The 23,545-nt window shown below is 36.4% G+C and overlaps 1 protein-coding gene across 1 annotated transcript in view; it reads left to right on the top strand.

The window, feature by feature from the left end:
• Window positions 1-23,545, top strand: part of KCNJ6 (potassium inwardly rectifying channel subfamily J member 6) — a gene marked incomplete at its 5' end in the record, with an annotated part of 95,905 nt that overhangs the window by 54,588 nt on the left and 17,772 nt on the right. Inside the window, one exon of the mRNA XM_081327126.1 lies at window positions 18,163-19,083. Within this exon, the coding sequence (XP_081183252.1) occupies window positions 18,163-19,083 (921 nt within the window). The remainder of the gene's footprint in view (window positions 1-18,162; window positions 19,084-23,545) is intronic.

The raw sequence follows: 23,545 nt of genomic DNA, 5'->3' as shown, positions 1-23,545 counted from the left end.
ATCCATTGCAATTTACTTAAAGTCAATCACCTTTAAATATCTAACACATTTCCTTTATATAAGTCATTCCAACTCTTTTATGTTACTCATATCAAAAAATAAAATAAAAAGAAAGAGGAAAAAGAAAGTACTATGTTACTTGAGGGGCTCTTCCCTCTTAAAATCAAATTCATATCCAAAATTTTTCTATTTCTTTAACCATATTCAAACAGGTGTTTCTTTTTTTAAATATTCTCTCTGATAGGCCCCATCGTCTATTTTCTTAATTTTCACTTTAGCCTTTTTCTTTTGCCCAGTATCTTTCTTAATCATTATGTTCTGCTGAATCAAAGAATCTTTCCATATTCTTTTAGATGTTACTGTAAATATAAAAGGTAAGTCAAGTACAATATCTTTGTGAGAGGCATTTCTCCATTCATTTTTGTTGAAAATCTTTTTCTTTCTTTTTCTCTCTGCTTCTTTTATCATTTTTTGTCTCTCCAGTTCTAGTGTTTTTTCTGGCATCTCTGCAGTCCATTTTGTCCAATCTTTTTTCTTATCCTCAAATTTGTTGTCTTTTCCAAATCCAGTATTTCTTGTAATGTTTTTCCACTTGGGTTAAATCATACTTCTTTGTTTTGTTAGGTTCCATGTTTAAGTCTCTATCCTTAAATTTGTATTCAGTTGTCTGTTTTATCTGTTCATTCTCTGTTGTTGTTTTCTGGGATTTTTGTTGTTGTTGTTGTAAAGTTAAATTGGAGATGAATTGGTTTATATTTTCAAAGTTATTTTGGGTTTCTTTGTGGTTTGAAATCATTGTTATTTGAATTAGTTGTGACATATCATTTGTCTCCTCTTGAACAGTATTTATTTTTTCTTGATAGGTTGTTTCTATAAATCTCTGGTTTTCCATGATAACCAAGAACCAAATTTTCTTTTCTCTGCATATAGCTTTGGGGTCAGAGTTAAATAGATACTTGTTATCCAGAAAGTTCAAAAATGTGTGGGTTCTTTTGTTCCCTGAAGTTTGTAGGTCTCACTTTGTCTGCAGCCCAGATTGTTTTCTTTTTTGTCACAGCTGCTCTCTATTGTTAGAACTTTGAAGGTCACAAGTAGAGATTACTTTTTTCCAGATTTTGCCAAGTCCTGAATGAAAGCCATAGCTATCGTAGTCTTCATCCACCACTAGATGTCAGCACTGGTATATTTTTCAAATTTTCAAAATGAACAAATTGCCTTTAAAATGATAATCTCAACCATTCAGTAATTTCAAACTTATCCAAATTTAGGTTTTATAGTCATCTCATTTCATTTCATTTCAATATATTCTGGTCCTCCATAAAAGGTTTAATTTGCCGCTTCTGTTAGTAAAAGGGTGGGGCAAAAATCCCCCTCCTTCACTTTCGGAGGTTTTTTGCTTCTTGGGATTTTTTTTTCTTCAGGAAAGTTGATAAATAGGATAGAGAAAATTGGTGTTCTTACCCAGATTCAAACACACTGTTTACAATCATCTTAAAATAGTGCTTTTGACTTTGGTTGCTTACAGTTTGGGCTAGACTTTGAAGTTAGGCTAGCCTTACTCCTGTTGGTTTCTGGAAGACTTCTCCTGAACCGATTGGGTTGACCGCCATCTCTCTGAGGTACCCAGGACTTACTTCCTTCTTTGCCGCCTCTTCGGGGCAGCTTCTGGCCCATTTAGGGTCCCCTAACAGGAAGAAACTCAGCTGAGGGCATGGAGTCCCGAACCCCTTGACTGCTGCACTGCTGCGCAGGACCGGAAGTCTCCTCTATCTCATTTTTCTAGCCATTGATAAAATAAGTTCCATGTTTGAAAGTATTCTGTGTCTTTTTTTTCTTTGATTCTCACTGTAAGTCTATCCATTTCAGCACAGTCCAGTATTTTCTTGATTATCTCTTTATCCAATGTTGTTTTTTCATTTTTCCAGTGCTGAGCAAATACAATCCTCACTGCTGCTAATAACATGCAATGTTAAATATACATTTTGTTTATCGAATTTTTCTTGAATTATACCTAATTTTAAAAGTTCAGGTTTAAAATCTACGTGTTTCCTTAACATCTTTTCTAACCAAGTATGTATTTTTGTCCACATTTTTTTTTGCTTTAACACATGTCCACCACAGATGATAATATGTACCAGGATTTTGATTACATTTCCAGCATTTACTAGACATATTTTTAAACATTTTTGCTAATCTAACAGGTGGAAGATGCCATCTATAGAACATTTTATATAAGTTTTCTTTATACAAAGTTGCCATTGTCAATTTATACTTTCTTTCCCAAAGATTTTGCCATTTCTCTAATTCTGTATTGTATCCAAAAAAATTGCCCATATTGTCCTTGTTTCTTTCACTTGTTCATCTTCCATTTTCAAATTCAATAAAGTGTTATACAATTTCTTAATCAGTTTTTCATCAGCAGTCAACAACACCTGATCAAACATTGTCTGGTCTTTATAAAAACCGTATATTTTAACATCTTTATCATATCTCAATTGCATTTTCAGTTGAGGCCACCATGATAACTCAATACCCTGATCTTCTAGCTCTTGTTTAGATTTTAATTTCCCATCTATATTCAGAATATCCTTATATATTAGAATTGTCTCAAATTTAACTAAGTTTGGGTGAACGAATGCTTCCATTGTTGACAGCCATCCTGGGATTTTCGTATAGATTTTTGGTTTTATCTTTTCCCATATAAATAATAATGTGTTTCTTAGGTAGTGGTTTTGGAAATATCTATGGGTTTTATTCTTTTCATACCATAAAAATGTGTGCCATCCAAGTTGCAAGTCATGTCCTTTTAAATATAACAACCTTTTGTTTCTGAGGGTTATCCATTCTTTTAACCATGTTAGAGCACATACTTGGTAGTATAGGACTCAATCTGATAGTTCAAATCCTCCATTTTCTTTAGCTTCTTATAGCATTTTCAGTTTAATTCTGGCTTTCCTTCCTTGCCAAATAAATTTCAAGATCAGTGTATTCAAATAATCAAAAAACTTTTTCTCTATTTTTATAGGTACTGTTTGAAATTAAAAAAGGAATTTTGGTAAAATATTCATTTTCACAGTAGCTGTTCTTCCTAACACTGATAGTTGTAAGTTTTTCCATTTTTCCAAATTAATTTTGTTTGATTTAGTAATTTTATGTAATTATCTTCTTTTATCATTGCACCTTTTGCTGTTAAGTATATTCCCAAATATTTAACTTTCTTAACTATTTGTAAGTCTATTTTTTCTGACAGTTGGGTGTTTTTTTCTTTTCTGTAAGTTTTTTTAACTATAACTTTGGTTTTTTCTTTGTTTATTTTAAATCCTGCTATTTCTCTAAATTCTTCTTTCTTTTCAATAGTTTAAGAGTTGTCTCCAGCAGTTCTTCTAAAATGAATACCAGGTCATCTGCAAATGCTTGTAGTTTATAGCTTTTGTCTTTTATCTCCATCCCTTTAATTTCCGGATCTTGTCTGATATTTCTGTTGAGAACTTCCAGAGTTAGTATAAATAGCAGTGGGGATAGTGGACACCCTTGTCTTGTGCCTTTCTTTATATTAAAGTTCTCTGTAGAGTCCCCATTGACACTTACTTTTGCTGTTTATCATATATTGCCTTAATGGTCTTTATAAACTTTTCTCCAAAGTCTATACAGTTTAATTGTTGTATCATAAGTTGCAAACTTACATTGTCAAAAGCTTTTTGAGCATCTAAGAAAATTAGTCCCATTTGTTTTCCTGGGTGCATTTCATAGTATTCCAATGTATCTAAAATAATCTTTAAATTATTTTTTATTTGTCTTTTTGGTAAAAATCCATTTTGATCTGGATGAATAAATTCAATTGAAAATCTTTTCAGTCTCTCTGCTATTATTGAAGTGAAGATTTTGTAATCCACATTTAATAGTGATATTGGTCTATAATTTTTTATCTGTGTCAAATCTGAGTTCTCTTTTGGTATTAAAGTGATATTTGCTTCTGTCCATGTGTTTGGTAATTTGGCCTCTAGTAATACCTCATTGCAAACTTCTTTCTTTGGTGAGCTTAGTGTATCTTGTAAACATTTATAGAATTATTTTAAAGTTCTCTGGAATTTTTGGTAGATTAGCATTTTCCAGATATTGTACTATTTTTCCCCAAGAGATTTCTTCTGTATCATATAATTTTTCATAAAATTCTTTAAATATTTTTTTATTGCATCATTTTGAAATTGTAAACTGCCCTTCCCATCTTGCAATTTATTTATCAGTTTCTTCTCTCTTTCTTCTTTCAGTTTACAAGCCAGCCATCTTCCTGGCTTATTTGCATTTTCAAAAAAGTTTTGTTTTGCCCTTTTAATTTGTTGAGCCAATTCCTCTCACATTATAAACTCTTGGAATGCCCAAAAATTGGCAAAATCTATTTTACATTAGCACTTCAAAAGAAAAGAGGAGTAGCTTTATAGATTAAAGAGACGTTGGACTCCAAACAGGTCTATTCGGATGAAGAAGGAAGAATTTAATGGTAGAAATAATGACAAATGATAAATCAAGAACAGATATTGACAATAGCAATATATGCACCAAATAATAAACAAGAAGAATTTTATCAAAAATTACACAGGAAAATATTGAAAATGGAATATCAAAATATCTGTTTGTTAGGAGATTTTAATGCAATTGTAGACAGAAAACTTGATTATAGAAGCAGTAAAATAGGAAGAAAGGAAAGAAAGCTACTCCCTAAGGCAGACATATCAAACACAAGGCCCGGGGGCCGGATCCGGCCCGTGAACTGGTTTCATGCGGCCTGCGAAGCCATCCTGGAAACAGTAAGGGAACGGCCCCCACTGCCTTGGCCCTGGTCCAGAGACCCTCCTCCTGCCAGAGACCCTCAGATCTGTCCCACTCCTGCCCAGGCCCCCATAGGCACCCTTGATGCGAACGATGTAGAGCTGGCCATGCCCACCCAGTAGGCCATACGCACTCTAGCCACGCCCACCCAGTAGGCCATGCCCACCCAGGCCACACCCACCTGGCCCCCTGAGGGCAACCGCAATGCTGATGTGGCCCTCAATGAAATTGAGTTTGACACCCCTGCCCTAAGGCATTCTTTAGAATGACAGAAGAAATCTGCATATGATGATGATGATGATGATAACTTTATTGTCACTTTGAATGTACACCAATTGGCATACATCAAAATGAAATTTCGTTGCATACAGCTCTCAAAGGGTCACCACCTCCGATATATACTTCTTGTTCGTGGCCCGCTCAAATTTCACATTGTCCATTTTAGTCTCTAGGGAGTGAACGATGGCAAACAGGACAGATGGAAATGGGGCTCCATGTGGATTAGCCCTCAAATTCGCTTGTATTCCGACAACCTCGCCTTCTTTCCTTTTTCTGATCCTGACTCTTCCACCTTTTCCTTAAAGAGGCCTTGCTTCTTTTCGCCCCTGGAGCACGTTGCTGCCGCCGCCACCAACTCCTCCAAAAGCCTTTCTCTCTTCCTCTGGGTCTGCCGACAGCCTCATCCAGTTCCTTCGCTCCATAAGCTCCAGGTCCTCTCCTCCTCTGCCTCCTCTGGAAACAGCCCTGATTTGCAATACAATCCATCACTAGGCCAGCAGTCAGATCTTGCTGCTGGCAGAACAAATTCAAACAGCGCCAACGACTTTTAACGGTCTCATATAGGATACATGGAGAGAAATAAACCGAAAAAAGACCCAGTACATATTTTATTCAAACAGACACAAATCTTGGTCCAGAATTGATATGATTTGGATGTCTTCTGAATTAAGAACTAACATACCTGTGAAGAAGAACTAAAGAGCCTCTTGTTGCAGGTGAAGAAGGAGAGTGCAAAACTTGGGTTGAAACTTAACATTAAGAAAACCAAGATCATGGCATCTGGCCCTCTCAATTCCTGGCAAATAGATGGGGAAGAAATGGAGGTAGTGACAGATTTTATTTTCCTGGGCTCCAAGATCACTGCAGACGGGGACTGTAGCCAAGAAATTAAAAGACGCTTGCTCCTGGGGAGGAAAGCCATGGCAAATCTAGACAGCACACTAAAAAGCAGAGACATCACCCTGTCAACAAAAGTGCGTATAGTCAAGGCTATGGTCTTCCCAGTTGCAATGTATGGCAGTGAAAGTTGGACCATAAGAAAGGCTGAGCGCCAAAGAATTGAGGCCTTTGAACTGTGGTGCTGGAGAAGACTCCTGCGAGTCCCTTGGACTGCAAGGCGATCAAACCGGTCAGTCCTAGAGGAGATCAATCCTGACTGCTCTTTAGAAGGCCAGATTCTGAAGCTAAAACTCAAGTACTTTGGCCACCTAATGAGAAGGAAGGACTCACTGGAGAAGAGCCTAATGCTGGGAAAGATCGAGGGCAATAGAAGAAGGGGACGACAGAGAATGAGGTGGCTGGATGGAGTCACTGAAGCAGTAGGCGCGAGCTTAAATGGACTCCAGAAGATGGTAGAGGACAGGAAGGCCTGGAGGAATGTTGTCCATAGGGTCGCGATGGGTCGGACACGACTTCGCAGCTAACAACAACAACAACAACATACCTGTGATTGAGGTAGAACCTAACATCTGGGCAGACCACAATCCGATAAAGCTGACTTTATCCGAGAGGAGTAAAGAAGAAATCAAGATGGACTTTGATTCCCTGTTAAAAGAGAGACAATTTGTAGAAGCAGCAATAAAGGAAATGGAATTCTTTTTTAAGGAAAATAAAAAAGAAGAGACATTAATTCAGAATGTATGGAATACAGCCAAAGCGTATTTTAGAGGATTAGCTATAGCATATATGGCTAAAAAGAAAGAGATGTAATTTGAAAATATTTCGAGAATCAAGCAGGATTCAGAACAATAAACTGAACATTTCCAGTCCAAAGTCTAAATATATAGTGAAAGTATAGTAGAAATCTCAGAATAAAATATGGCTCTTTGTTTATATACAAGCTGGTTTCTTTTTCCCCTTACAGTATGGACTTGAACAATTGATGCTTTATAGTTAGAGAACATTTGTCACTGCCAGCTGCCAATTTGGAAATTTTTTCAATTTAAATATTTAAAGCTCCAATTCTCTGCTTCAGTTCAGCCAGTTTTATTCAGACTAAGGGCAGAAAGTGGCAAGGAAAGATCACAATTCACCAAGTCCTTGTTACTTTATCTCCTTAGGGTAGAGCTGAACCTATGTAGCAAGGTGAGGTGGACTAGGAAAGTTCCCCCAAAGTCTTGTTTCAGCCAGAATTTGAGTTGGCAGACTTTTATTCAAGCCCAAAGAAGACTTTAACCCTAATCACATTAAAGTATTAGAAATCATGTGAGGGACATCCAGTATAATTTTAAGTATATTTATTGAACAATAATGTTTGCCAATAAATGCAAATGATTTAATTACTTGAACAAGTCAATTTGAACCCTTGGCACAAAACAGGGGCAAGTCAGAAATTGCAAATAGTTGAGATTACCCATCTTTCTTCCATTGCAGGAAACCTCTATGATAAACCAGCCAACAAATTTTTAAAATAACTATGTACCCTTTTTCCTGATAATAGCTGACCTCAAGGCAAATCAATGTTTAATTATCCTAGACACTGTCTCTCTGGTTTATTCAAATTTACACATCATCAATGAAAAATTGAAGTCCTTTTATGCTTATTTAGACTGCCCTCAAAAGGGTCCTTATTAGACAGAAGACAGAAGAATTTGTTCAAATCCCCTCTGAAAACAAACCCAATCAAGGAAAAGATTCAAGGTGTTCCACATCATTATTTTGCATCACTTCAGGTTTGGCTCAGATGGTCAGTTTCATGTTACCATCTGTTCTAGAATCTGCATTGGTTTATTTCTGACACTTATTCAGTATATTACAATCTGATATTTAAAAGAGCACTTGACTGTATTATGGCTTCCAAATGGCAGTTGCCACTTCACCATTATAGAAGCCATTCTTGTCAAACAGAGTGAGCAAGGGATGCATATCAGTTACGCTTTGACTTTTTATCAAAAGCATGCCTTTGGGAGAAACTTCACTGCAGTGAAGCAAAGCATCCTATCATGGAAGAAAACCAGTGATACATAAACCCCTAGTAGGGTCACTGTAGTTTGATAGATCTTGTGCATAGTTCACATTCTTACTGATGGGAACTCTTAATTTACCTCACCTTCTGGAACATAGAGTAAGCCAGCTATTAGCCTACTTCCCCTCATATATAATAATAGTCTGGCATGCAGTTTCTGGAATGTTTCTTTCTACATGTATTGTTTAAACACATCACCCACCTCAACCCTGAATTCATCCACTACAGCACAGATGTCAAACTCGCCATGTCCTGTGACATGTTGCGACGTATCATGACTTTTTTTTTGCACTGCATTGCCAGAGCCAGGTGGGCATGGCCTCCATATGATGCAACCGGCCTGTGGGCCAGCAGTTTGACACCCCTGCACTACAGCACCATGAAAAACTGCAAGTGAGCCTTTAGAGCAGACGTGTCAAACTCGCAACATCACGTGACATTGCGCAATGTATCGGGACAGCTTTGCCATTGCCGGCAATGGGGTGGGTGCGGCTTCTGCATGACGCATCCAGCCTGTGGGCTGGCAGTTTGACACCCCTGCTTTAGAGGATTTTAACACTTCCACTGACATTTTTTACAATTGACCTTTCCTCACATACAGTAGCTTCCCTGCACAGCAACTTCTGTTTGCCACTAATAACATCAAGATTTGTCACTTGTGAAGAAAAGTCAAATAAGCATTTGACTATTAAAATTCAAACTAACCATTTGATGATAGTATTTAGCGTGATGAGTATAACATTACTAGTGTAACTGTATACCATTATTGTTCATCTACATATGGGATGCATCAGATAACCTAGTGCTGTCTCAAGAGGGAAGCAACTGGCTGGGGGGGGAAATAGGAGTACCTTATTCATTCATTCACTTGTTACATCAATTTATATAACCCCCATTTTACAACTGTGACTCTGTCTAGCACATATAAGACTATAACTAAACAAAAACTACAGTTAATAATATAGCGGTAGATAGAGACAAAATCAGATCAGGTCATAAAAGCTGCAAACCCACAGAAATGGGTCATCTAACCTCCCAGCCCCATACCAGATTGAAATCCAGATCTTCGGGGACTTACAAAATGGTAGTAGAGTCCTGAAGCTTAGGAGCATGATGTTCCAGAGTGAGGCATTCACCATATTTTTAAGACTCAACCTCTCTCTATCTGCTGCCTCTGCGCTGCTGCATTTTGAAGTCCGAGCAAATGTTTTTACGAACTGAACTAAGGTAACAATGGGATCATCTGACTTTTCTGTAATTCAGCTCTATGAACCACAAAACTCTCTTCTGGAGAAAAAAGTGATAACAATGTGAAATATATAAATAAATTATGAAGGCCCTGGAATAAAAAAGATAGAAAACAATAAATGGCAAATAATCAAATGTAGCAATATTGTGTCAATAGATCACACAGGTTAGAAGCCAGTAAGTATTCATGTAGCTTACTTCAGTGGAACTTGTCTGAAATTTCAATATGAATGAGACAGAGAGTTTGATTGCTCAATACTAGGTCAACCATGTAATGCTGAAATCAGTTTCAGCTAATAGAAATTTAACAGTCAGCTGATAAATTAATGGCTTGCCAGATGTTGCTTGCAGAACTTAAACATGGAGCTATATATTTATGAACAGCAGATAACCACAGCAGTAAATATATGGAAGAAACCAAGATATACTGAATGTTATTCTGTTGAGAATGCACCATCTGCTCCATTTTCATAGTCTTATGTTCTGCCACATATTTTAGCATGAGTATTAGCCTCAGAGCGTTTAGCTCCTGTATTATTAAGAGATGAGATTATCAGTCAATGAAAAGTACATTTTACATTCTGTGATGTACAGAACTATTTAACTTATTCTTTTAGCATTTTATTTATAAATTTAATTTATAAATTTAATTACAATTTAAGACACTTATGCATCAAATAATTATTTTAGTTCTTATTAAGATGTCTGGCAATAAAATATGACAAAGCTCTTGTTCTTTTAACAGTTATGCAGAAAAACAAATTTCTGCAAACAGATGGCTCTAGCAACTTCATACTTAATCTGTCAATGATTTTATTGACACTATTGGAAGATTCAATGTCTGAATTACCTTTAAAAAAAAAGAAAAGGAAAATTTTCTATGACATAGAACAGGGGTGTCAAACTCAATTTCATTGAGGGCCGCATCAGCATTGTGGTTGCCCTCAGAGGGCCGGGGGGGTATGGCCAGGATGGGCGTGGCCTACTGGGTGAGCGTGGCCAGCTCTACATCATTCGCATCAAGGGTGCCTATGGGGACCTGGGCAGGAGTGGGACAGATCTGAGGGTCTCTGGCAGAAGGAAGGTCTCTGGGCCAGGGCCAAGGCAGTGGGGGCCGTTCCCTCACTGTTTCCAGGATGGCTTCGCGGGCCACATGAAACCACTTTGTGGGCCGGATCCGGCCCCCGGGCCTTGTGTTTGACATGTCTGACATAGAAAGTACTGTACCAAGACAATATTGGGCTAACTTTCTTTCAATGGGCAAAAACAATATGTCAGAATTATGAATCAGGATCCTGTAGCCCAGGGGTGTCAAACTGCTGGCCCATGGGCCAGATACATCATAGCGAAACCGCACCCACCCCATTGCTGGCAATGACAAAAAAAGTCATGAGTTTGACACCCCTGCTGTAGCCTAATCAAACTGTTCCAGGAAGTCTACTTTTTCTAGCATATAACTTAGTTCAGCATTTGTCTAAAAAAGAAATAAAAAAATCAAATACATTGATGTAGATTTGTGGTTTTTTTTTTAATTTGGGAAAACATTTATATATCTTTAGCTTGGGGTCAGAGAACCAAATAGGCTTTTCTTAAAATATAACATACATTTTTCTACTTTGTTCTCGCTGAACAAAAGTATATACTTTTTAAAAAAATACAACTAATCCTTTCTATATAGAATTTATAAAGCTGTAGAATTTTTGAATTATCTGTAGTCCTGCCGTGAACTGGATGTGTTTTAAGAGATATACTTTGAAAAGATCATGAATCAGTATAAAATTAGAATGATGCTAAAATATACTGGGTCAGCCAGTTCTCCCAAATCGTAAGAATGTATGTGAAAAATGTCATCCAATCCAGCAAAAGCGAAGTATTTTTAGAAAAGCTAAAGCGTGCTGATTTGTCTACCCACTTGCAATATATACAGTATATGTGTATATTAGGGTTTAAATAATACTAAGGCCTTAGAAGAATATCTTCATTCTACTGTAATTCTGAACCTCACTCTTAAGAAAAGCTTCAAAGCTCTCAAGGCCAACAACAACAACAACAACAACAACAACAACAACAACAACAACAACAACAACAACAACAACAACAATAATAATAATAATAATAATAATAATAATAATAATAATAATAATAATAGAAAAAGGAGGGCTAGACAACATTGCAACTCCTTTAAGGGAAACATCTCTGTTCCCAGCTATGGGAGGCAGCTTTAAGATCCTCTTATGAAATTTTTCCCAACCTTGACAGCTTTAAGCTGAGTGAATTCCTTGCTGGCTGGGGAATTCTGGGAGTTGAAGTCTGTTCATTGTAAAGCTGCCAAGATTGGGAAATGCTACTTTAATGATTTGCAAACAGGTATAATTTTTTTAGGGTAGGTATTTGTTGCTAAAATTATAATGGGGGGAGGTTGAGGCCTCCTTTTTTGTCTACTGTAGTTCAAATGATATCTCCAATGACACTGCAAACGCTATTCATTATAGTGTGTCATTGTTTGTTTGTTTTTTCACTTTTATTAGAAAAGAGTTTGAATCTGCTATTCATTTGTTTGTACCAGTTTATTTTGATACTGTGGACAATATACCTGATGCAAAACCATGTCACTGTTATTCCAATCTTGATGGTAAAATTGGCTTAATAGCAATGTATGTTGGAATATAACATATGGAAGGTGCAGGGTTGCTTCCCTGTGTTTAACAGCTTCTCCTTTGGTGTCTGACAGAGCACAATAATGCCTATCTCAACAATCATTCAAGTTAAACAGGGTGGCTTGCATTGCTGGGAGATTTCAAATGTTGGGAATACAACTCTTTCAGGTTTAGATAATGACATAAGCACTACGCTAGATCAGAAGAACAATCCAGCTCTTTCTCCCTGGCCAAGCAGATGCTATGGGGAAAACCCACAAGAGGATGTGTGCCCAATCACCAACTAGTAACAAATCATCATACTTTCCTTCAAAGATTATTGTGTAAATATATTTACATAAATGGCTTTCTTCATTTCATGTGCCAGGCAAACCCCTTTAATTATTCACAAAATTACAGAGTTTACTTATCTTCAGGAACTTCCTTTAATATCTCCTGGACTTCCTGGGTGGGGATAATGGGGATAATGGAGGAAGAACAGTCTCTCATTGCAATTGCCTCTTTACCCCCTACAATTTTAGAAAAAAATAATGTCTTGCAAACCTTCTTGCAAACCTTCTAATTTTTCCTAGTTTGGCAAGCTGATGATCATTTGGCAAAACATTTTCTAGCTTTGTGGTATCCTCTTTGAAATACATTTTTTTTTATTAGGAAACAAAGAGATTGGGGGGAAAATGCTCTTGGGAAAAGGAAGAATTACATGCTGTAGTCATGAATTCCTATGCACAAAAGCTTCCCTTTTAAAAGGCCTTTGAGATAGGAAGCAGGTGGATTTTGTCTTCTGCCTGAATTACTTTCCAGCAAATGAGCTCTGGAACATGAGCAGCCCACTTGCATTTTTAAAGGATCCCAAGGGAGGGAGCATGATCTAAGTGCACAGCCTGGTTGTTGCACTATGTTATTATGCAACTGAGGGTTCAGTTGAATGACCTCTCTGACTACTTTCCAAGTCAGTGATTCTTGACTTTGCAATTTCTGTGAGTGGCTTTTCTTGGAATTGAAAATATGCTGGCAACATTCTCAGTAGAGAGATTAGCTGATAGCTTTTTGTAGTTGGCTGAAGAACCAACCAATGACTGCTCAGGATAACAGCATGCCTTCTGTTTCCCTGCCATGGTTAGAGACTGTACGGGTGTGAATGTGTATGCAAACAGCAGGAAATATAGAGTTCTAGAGCTGTGAAACTGCTAGCGTTTCTCCTAGAAATATGATTTGCAGATGCTGATTTGGATATCTGCTGGGATTTTCAATACTCAGTTTACATTCCTTCCAATAATATAATATAAATATCAATTTATAATAGAAAGAAGGCACTTGTGTTCGGTCGTACTTTTCAATGTGCAGAAAACATAGCAAAATACATATGCAACACAATAGCAACCTGGTTACACATCAAGAAAAATGGTATTTGCAGCTGTGCAACTCAGTCGTTCTCTTAAAAACAGTGGGCAACATTGTCCCTTGCTGGCTAGTTTGCTGGGGACTGATAATTGGCCACCGTGGAGACAGAAAACTGGAAATCATTACAGAAAATCATTGTTTTATCGGAATGCAAAAACTTACATTCCAAAAAGACCACACCATTAGTCTATTAAATAGGATTCCCAAACCCCACTGTTTTGTGTGCACAGCTTTCCTAGGTTAGAACCCTTATTGATCAAATCCCTTTAAATACATATAGAGCTGTGCATGCACACACACACACCCCTTTTCATCACAGAGTGTGGAGCATGAAACATCAGAGAAAAAGCCCTGTGCTTTATTATTCTATACACCACTATTTCCCAACCTTGGAAATTTTAAGATGTGGATTTCAATTCCAAAATTCTCCAACCTGCCATGTGGCTGAGAAAGTCTGAGAATCAAAGTACACACTTCTTAAAGTTCCCACAATTGGCAAACACTGCTATAACACAATATTCAATGACTGAAGATAGCTTTGGTTAGCAAAGCATGAGCAATGTTTACTCATTCTTTTAAATTAGATTAAATGGAAAATGAGAATCCCATGATTTTCACTGTGCAGCTAGTTCACTGCTAATTTTAGTGAGACAACTCATTGGCAAGTTATGCAGCACTCTTGGGTTTGGGTATGCTTTGTTTAGGACAATTATAATATAAAATAATGATAGATTAAATATTTAAGCATAGCTGTTATGTAAAAGTGGATTTCACACAAACTGATGAACAAACCTCTGTACATCTAAAATTATGGTTAAAACTATTATAAAGTATACCCACTATTAGGTAATAAAGTTGGCATGTACCTAAAAAAACCACTAGTTCCAACTATTAACTGGCTAAACAAAAACTTCAAATGAATAAGTAAAATATAGAGGGATAGCTTCTTCTAAAGTAAATATATAAACTACTAAAAAAGTGAAGCCATAATAGCTGCCTTGGCAATCAATTGATGTAAATTTCATGGATGAATTATGTATGGATTTAATATAATCCTATATTATTGTGTAAATCTAAAGAAAAAAATAATATATTGACTATAGTCAGTCAGATTGATTGCTTGAAATGAGAAGCTTAGAAATAGGGCTCTCTGATTGGTTTAACTCAACTGAATGGTAGATTTATAACAGCCCAAATCCTGTAAGAATAACTTAAGAAGGATAGATAAATTAAATTTGAAGCGTAAGTAGCATTATCGTCACTTTTGACTGTAGAAACACTATCTCATAGATGAAGCAAATTTATTTTTGATTGTTCTAGGGAATCAACCAAACAGTGGGTTTAATCTGAAAAAAAGGAGATTTTCACTAAATATTAGGAAAACTTCCTGATGATATCTTCTGTTCTACAATGGAATAAATGTGGTACTGGGCTGATTTTCAGGAAAAGCAGAACATGAGGAAAAACATAAACCCTAGTGTTATTCTTAAAATGTTTGTGCTAGAAAATATATGTAGCATATGTATAATTTATGTTCTGCGCTAAGGATTGCTTAGGTTAATTTTGTTAGTTTAATATGCAATAGAAAGTATTATTTTAGAAAATGGGTCTTCAAACGTGGCCCTTTTATGACTTGTGGACTTCAACTCCCATGCCTGGCTGAGGAATTCTGGGAGTTGAAGTCCACAAGTCATAAAAGGGCCATGTTTGAAGACCCCTGTTTTAGAAGTAGCGAGATCCAGGTTCTAGTCTATAGTTAGTCACAAAGTTTCATTATATGACTTCAGGCTAGTTACTCTCTTCTCTTTCCCAGATGATCCTATACTGTATTACTGAACTGAAGTGAAGGGAGTAGGAGGAAGGACTGTAGTGTATACTACCTTGAGATCCCAGCGGAAAGATGGGATATAAATTTCACAAAGGATAGTTAAGACTGATTATCTTAACATAAAACTCGTGTGATACTACATAACTGAAATATAGTAAATGATTTCCATGATAAATTATACAATTATCATTTTAGGATTATTACATTGTTTCCCCCTTAATATTTTATAATCTTGAGACAAGAGGATGCTTCCCCATTTTCATATTTTATTGCACAATATGGAGTAATCCCAGTTGTGTCACCAAATATGATTTACATAGAACTATTTGCTTCATATAACTGCCCCAGCTGAATGTTTCCTCATGAAATATTCTGGTGTTGATTGATGCTATCCAAATCATTGCATACTGAGGTTTTACATCCCCTACTTGGGTGAAACATCTGTTGCCAAACAGGTTTATGTATAACAGTTGAGAAAAAAATCTGAGAGCAACTGAAAATTTATAGCATATCTTTTTGGAAGAATGAGGAAGTCTGTTTATGCAGAAATTGAAGCAAGATTAACCATAGCATTACAATATACAGTTACAAAAGAATAACAGCATTCAGGCATCTGTCAGTTCAGTATTCCACACAGAGAAACAAAGCTTTCCAAGGCTACTAAGTTTGCCTGAGGTAACACTATTCATCTCAGTGAAGCTCTCAGAATCACCTCAGAGATCTCCTCCAGCAACTCCACTACCTCATGGAGAGAAGGCCACAGAAGCAACTCAACAGCAGCTTTGTTTCATCCTTTAAAAAGGGGAAAGTAGGTTGTGCCTCACACAAGACAACTTTGAAGAGTGCTTCACCTGAGATATCATTAAAACGTGCCTTCCAAACTTAGATAGTTCTAATAGAAACATCAACATTCTGTCCTGACAATAATTTGCTGCAAAATACGCAACATTAGAGTTGCTTCTTTCTTCACAAAAATTGCTTAGGTGATGGATCATGATTGTCTATGCAAAATCATCATCATATCACCTCAAAATCTCAAAAGTTGATTGAGAATGCCCCTAACTACTCAGCGCACTACTAGTTACCCAGAATTGTTGGATATCAACACCTGTGATTATTCATCTTAGGACTATGGAATTTGTGGAGTGAAGAAAACACAGCCCATGTGCATATTTCCCCTTCTTCCAGAGCTAGAATATTTGAATAGGTATGACTGTGTGAATGCGCATGAGGAAAATATTTATGAAGAAAGTGACAATATCCATATGCTGTATATACTTATGAATAACCAAGACTTTTAGGTGCCAAAATGCACCCCAAAATTGTGTTTGGTTTAGCCAAGAATGGGCTCATCCACCGTATATGGCAGAATCTTTTAAAGCACCTGTACATCCCATATATTTGTGGATAAGCCTATTCATGGATAATCTGACCTGAATTTTTTATCAAAATACCAGGAAAAGGGGATAATTCATGTTTTATTCCCAGATGAGCCAACTGGGAAAACTAAAACATGTGATATTTTTTTCTAGAATTGGCTTATTCATGGATGGCACATTTTCATAGTATTTTGGTTAAAAATTCAAGGTTTGGCTTATCTCTGATGATACATGTATGTATTTAACCCTTTTTCTTGATCTTTCTGGAAAAAACCATCCAGGATCAGAAATAAAAGAACAGAGGCATATCAATATTGATTTATAATATGAAATAAAGCATTCACAGAAGGCCTTTTCTGGTTGATGATCATCTTAATCGAAACTATTGCTTGAATTTCTGCTAGGAGATTCATTCGTAGTTTTGTTCTTTGTTTTAGGTTAGTATGGATGATTTTACTGTAAATATTTTACTATTTAATATTGGAATTACAGGTAGTCTTCGACTTACAGCCATTCGTTTAGTGAACATTCAAAGTTACAATGGCACTGAAAAAAGTGACATATGAATGTTGTTGGTTGGTGTTTGTTTGTTTTTTGCAATTATGATCATTGCAGCAACCCCGTGGTCACATGATCAAAATTCGGAAGCTTGGCAACTGGTTCATATTTATAACAGTTCCACTGTCCTGATCACCTTTTATATCCTCTGACAAGCAAAGTCAATGGGGAGATTCACTTAACAACCCTATTACTAACTTATCAACTGCAGTGATTCACTTAACAACTGTGGCCAAAAACCTCATAAAATGGGGCAAAACTCACTTAACAAATGTCTTGCTTAGCAATAGAAAGTTTGGGTTCCATTGTGGTTGTAGGTTGAGGACTACCTGTACTAAGGCTATTACTAATTAATATTTACAATGGATTGGTTTGTTTTATATGTGTCACGGCTATTATAAGACTTCATCAAATATGCTAGTATATAAATGCAATAAATATTTGTTTAAATCATCAACTTACATTTTGCTTCTAAACATTCTAGTAGCAGGGGGTTGGACTAAATGACCCCCAAGGTCCCTTCCAACTTTATTATCATTATTATAAAATGCTTCCAATCTTTGCTTCTGTTCTTCTGAAACCTTTAGGTCCATAAAATAACTTGTTACAATCATTTACACAGTTGCTATTCCAAAATGATCAGAGTGGTGTGGTGCTTAGAAATCATCTTGATAGCATTTGATTAATTACCATTTATAGAGCTAATCCATTTCAAAATTCCTTAGAGATTTGGGGAGGACAGTTCTATATGTCACCCAGACTAAGACTCCCACTTAAGAAAATTTGCATATAACTGCAACAGTTTTTATGAATATTAAATTAACTTATACAAAGTAAAAGTAAGAGATTATTTCAAATAATACAGATTAACATCTGTTCCTTGGTAACAAATTGTAAGTTTCAGTAATTTTCTAGTGGTGTTCAAAAATATTTCAGATGCTTCATGTAACTGATCTTGCAAATTTTATTTGCATTGTCACCATCCCTATTTATTTTCTCTCTCTTTTTTTTAAATAATAGCTAATGTGCTGGAAGGAGACTCAATGGAGCAGGACGTGGAAAGCCCTGTTACAATTCATCCACCCAAGTTGCCCAAACAGGCCAGAGAAGATCTGCCAAAGCATTTAAGCAAAGAGGATGCCAAAAGAAAAATCCAGAGGTATGTTAGGAAAGATGGAAAATGCAACGTCCACCATGGAAACGTGAGAGAGACTTATCGCTATCTGACCGATATCTTCACTACCTTGGTCGACCTCAAGTGGAGATTCAACCTTTTCATATTTGTCTTGGTTTATACTGTGACTTGGTTATTCTTTGGATTCATCTGGTGGCTAATTGCTTACATCCGAGGAGATATGGAGCACATAGGAGATAAGAAATGGACACCGTGTGTTAGTAACCTCAATGGATTTGTCTCAGCCTTTTTATTCTCTATAGAGACAGAAACTACAATTGGGTATGGTTATCGGGTTATCACAGACAAATGTCCTGAAGGAATTATCCTGCTTTTAGTTCAGTCTGTTTTAGGGTCTATTGTGAATGCTTTCATGGTTGGCTGCATGTTTGTAAAAATATCACAGCCCAAGAAGAGAGCAGAAACTCTGGTGTTTTCTACCAATGCTGTAATTTCTATGCGGGATGGAAAGCTGTGTTTGATGTTTCGAGTTGGGGATCTTAGAAATTCGCACATTGTGGAAGCATCAATACGAGCCAAGCTGATCAAATCGAAACAGACAAAGGAGGGGGAATTTATACCTCTCAATCAAACAGATATCAATGTAGGTTATTACACTGGGGATGATCGACTGTTTTTGGTTTCACCACTGATCATCAGCCATGAAATAAACCAACAGAGTCCTTTCTGGGAGATTTCCAAAGCCCAGTTGCCCAAAGAGGAATTAGAAATAGTTGTGATCCTAGAAGGAATGGTGGAAGCGACAGGTAACAATTTTTATTCTCATATTCTACATAAATTAACTTTTTAAAAGAAATATTGTATTGTAAAAAAGTTAAAATGTAAAACACTTGAAATTTATTTACAAGCACACACCCGAAGTCTAAGTATCCAAAATTGTCTAACATTTATCAGTCTGATGGTGCAAATGATGAATGGAATAAAATGGAACAGAACAGAGATGGTGCTGTGACATTCTCAAATGGGGTAATGAGGCAGATATTCTTTATGGTAATAGTTTTCCTATTATTGTTGAATGTAATTCTCCTATCACTGTTACATGAGAATCCTTTACAGAACAAAGTTGGGACAAAAAAATAGGCTTCCCCAGTGTCAGCCCATTTTAGAAACCTTGTGTTATTATGTTTACTGATCTTATTCCTACCATGAAAAAGAGATCAGATATATTTACGAGTAGCATATGGCCCAAAAAAGATTTAATTGCCAACTCAAGACTGGACTTAATTGCCTGGAGACTAAAACATACGAAGAACGGCTACAGGACTTGGGTTTGGCTAGTCTAAAGAAAAGAAGAAATAGGAGAGACATGATAGCAGTGTTCCAATATCTGAGGGGCTGCCACAAGGCAGAGGGAGCCAGATTGTTCACCAAAGCACCAGAGGGAAGGATGAGAAACAATGGTTGGAAACTGGTCAAAGAGAGAAGCAACCTGGAATTAAGGAGAAACTTCCTGACAGTGAGGACAATCAACCAGTGGAACAGCTTACCCCCAGAAATTGTGGGCACTCCATCACTGGAGATTTTTAAGAAGAAACTAAATGTTCACCTGTCTGAGAAGGTATAGGTTCTCCTGCTTGAGCAGGGGGCTGGACTAGAAGACCTCCAAGGTCCCTTCCAGCTCTATTCTATTCTATTTGACAGAAATTACATTGTTGTTTTTAGTTTAATGTCTTCTCAGAATAGTTTCACATTTTCAGAAATTTTCCAGACTTAATCAGCTGCTAATTTTTCTCTACCATAGTAAGCCCATGTAATCTTGAACTCAAGCTCCCAGATCCAGTCCCTGCTATGTGAAATGTTTTACATTGATTCCTTCATGAACTGTTTGAAAACTATTGCCAATTGGATTATACCAATTGATAGCAGCTGCTAATTAGTACATAAGGCTACATAGACCAATGGTCTGATTTAATAGAAGACAAATTTTATATACATATTGCTGCGTAAGTCATTCTTGCACAGATATGATCTATATTTGTGTCATACCATTATCTCATCTGTATGGGTTGATGTTTGGAGGTAGAGCCAGTAAACAGATTGTACTATTCTATCTGCTGGTCTCAACTTAAGGAAATCATCAAAAAGATGGTCCTGATGGTCTCTTCTCCTCCTCTGATGCAATAATCACACAAATCATTGGAACAAAAGGCTAGTGAGATAACAATATTTTTAAACTACAAAATATGTCGTAACCATAAGCTCATATTACTACCGCCAGAACATGCCATGCTTCAAAGCAAAGTAATGAGATAATATTTTTTTGAGATTCACATCTGTCATGCTTAGGAAGAAGTGAATTGACTTCAGCCTCGAAGAAATTCAGCTGAGCTGGTAATGGAATCTATGGATTGTGTCAGAGAAATGCCTATATCAGTAAACCAGAAATGAATAAAGTGAGAGCCACATGATTGAGAGCTGTCAGTCTAGATATGCATCTAAAAGACATTGCAAAGCTGAAGGCATGTGTGGAATTACTACAAACTGTCCTTTCCAATAAAAAAAAATCAATAGGTTTTGGGGATACAGAAGTGCATTTCATCAAAAATTCATAAAAAGAGATCATAGGAAAACAATGGGAGTAATCTGGTGTGTTTACAGTAAAAAGAAAGGCAGCCACAAGCACCATGAATTAAGATATCAAGAGAAGGCATATAACCAGAAATGCTGCTTTGTTGAAAAGACGTGTTGCTTTAAAATTGCTGGCAGGAAATAAAAACTCTGAAATAGAATAATGTCTGCAATAGAGAAATGGTGATGATTATGGTAAATGTGGTTTGGAAAGATTTATTTGTTCCATTATATCTTACAATAGGAATTCCACAACACTGGTCCACACTGATAGGCAAAAGTACTGCAATAAATTACAAAATGATACTCTATATGCCCAATCATAATTGTGATATTTATATTTAATGTTAATGCTCGCTAGACAAGTACTAGTTCCTGAATAAGTACAATTCCAAATAAGTTTCTGGCATGATGCATCTAGCTGCAAATAAGACATCTCAAAAATAGGATAGGAGAGTATAATCCAAATGTTTGCTTTTCAGTAGATTTCTTTACATGATTGGCATAATTGGCATAACTGTATTCTTAAGCAGCTCAGGCCTAGCAACAACCCCTGAAGACTCTGAATTCTTTCTCAGCATCAAATCTAGGAATCTGGAAATGGAGAATTTTAAATATCAGCCCTGGAATTTGGAACTAACCTCTATAATTTCCATCCACCAGCTAATTTCCCAAGCAATAAAGTATGTTGTCATTCTATGAATGACAGTTTCAACCATCTGAAATTGCAGGAGGTCATGGATTTAGTTCAGAGAATGTCATTACATTTTAGTCACTAGCAGAGAATGAGTTTAGTTCCGTTTAAATGGAGCCAGTAGTCTGATGTCGCTCTCGCTGGAGAAAAACATATTCTTGTCAGGCTTCCTGATTATTACATTATGTAAGCCTTCCACAGTACTGATTCTTCCCCAAGAGCAAAATAGAAGTAGTATTCTAAACAACCCTTTCTTCCCCACATAAGAAAGATGCTTATACATTGTAAAGGAACAAAATATAACATAAAATCCTTACAAGATAAATTACTCCTTTATAGCTAATTCATACAAATATGTTTGTGATCTCATTTATGCTGCCAACAGATGAACAGTTCAAGTCCAATGTTTGCAGAACCATTTCTGCTTACATTTTTAAAAAGAAAAGCATGCTTAAGCAGCTGCAGAAAATGTTCTAAGAAGCAGTAAACTGCATAGAGAATGTTATTTAGATATTTAATGAAGCTATCAAACAGATTACTATTTACAAAGCTTTTTTTGACTTCTAGTCTTGTGAACTTATGGATTGTTTATTCCTATACTGGCTACATTGAATTTACAGACTTGATTCTATGCTTTAAAAATTCACATCTACATTTAAATTCCACCAATTGCACTTTAGACTCAGTTTAAGTTCTGATTTATTTTGCTTTAGCCATATGAAGGAACCTGAGTTTATATATAACTGAATATTCCATTATCTAGGGCAGGGGTGTCAAACTGCCAGTTCGTGGGCCGGATGCGTCATGAAGAAACCGCACCCACCCTATTGCTGGCAATGGCGAAAAAGCTCCGATACGTTGCATGACGTCATGTGACATGACGAGTTTGACATGTCTGATCTAGGGGTATTTAGCTCTTACTTCATATAATTTATCTTTCTAATACTAAGAGCTATAAAGGTGAGTCTATTTCCCATATAAATTGTTCCCAAAATGCCGAACCTGTGCTATTAGAACATCACATGATTTATTTTCTTTATAGGTGTTATCTATGTCCAGTCCCAACTAATTTTGAGCATTCAATTTCTTCATTCTTCACAATTACTGCAAATTTTAGCAGTAGAAAGTAGTTGCTACTTTTAATCTCACCACATAAATAAGGATAAAGCTATAGTGAGATACATTATTTTAAAATAAGGCAATTTAATCTGCTTCCAGAAACAATTGTCATAAATGTAGTCATTCTAGTGAAAATATTTGACAACTTATCAGTGGGGAAAGTGTTATGTCATATATCCACAGCAGTAGAATTTCTCATTGACATCACATATCTGAAGCACACTGTCTATTTGAAACTCAGAAAAACCACAGGAGGTGAATTAATGTTAAAAGTTTCAGAGAAAAAACAATTACTATAAAAGCAGCTGACATGACTGTTCTGCATGTTAAAGATTATTGCTAAGCATAACAGAGTTCCTCAATAGGAAATGTGCCTAGACTTGCCAGTCCAACATTGCCACCTATCTGTTTCAGAACCTAATGTTTGGTTTGGATCCTCAGTTCTTCAACATTACCAGAACCTAGTGCAGCAAGTAATCAAAGTCTTCAAAATAAGAATGATGTGGAAGCTGGAACAGGATAGTTACAGAGCAGTGGAAGGCAAAATCTGGAATGGAGGGTGGGGGAAATCTGAGTTCTCCCAGTTTAAGACTGAGAGAGTTTTGTCTGGTTCTCATATATATCCAAAGTATTTGAGGTGTTCTGCTGTTACATCCAGTGAGGCAACAACACTGGTTTCTTCTGCATACTATATTGTTCCTTTGCATCTTACAATATTTTATATTTAATTCTTCATTTTTTTCACTTCCCATGCAAATCTAGATATATATTTCCGCCATTGTTTAAATGGTACATTGATTTTCATAATGGTATTGTTTGAAATAAAA

The sequence above is a fragment of the Vipera berus genome, assembly GCF_964194415.1.
Source record: "Vipera berus genome assembly, chromosome: 4".
Lineage (NCBI taxonomy): Eukaryota > Metazoa > Chordata > Lepidosauria > Squamata > Viperidae > Vipera > Vipera berus.
The sequence above is the reverse complement of the archived record's forward strand: the minus strand, read 5'-3'. Positions and strand labels throughout refer to the sequence as shown.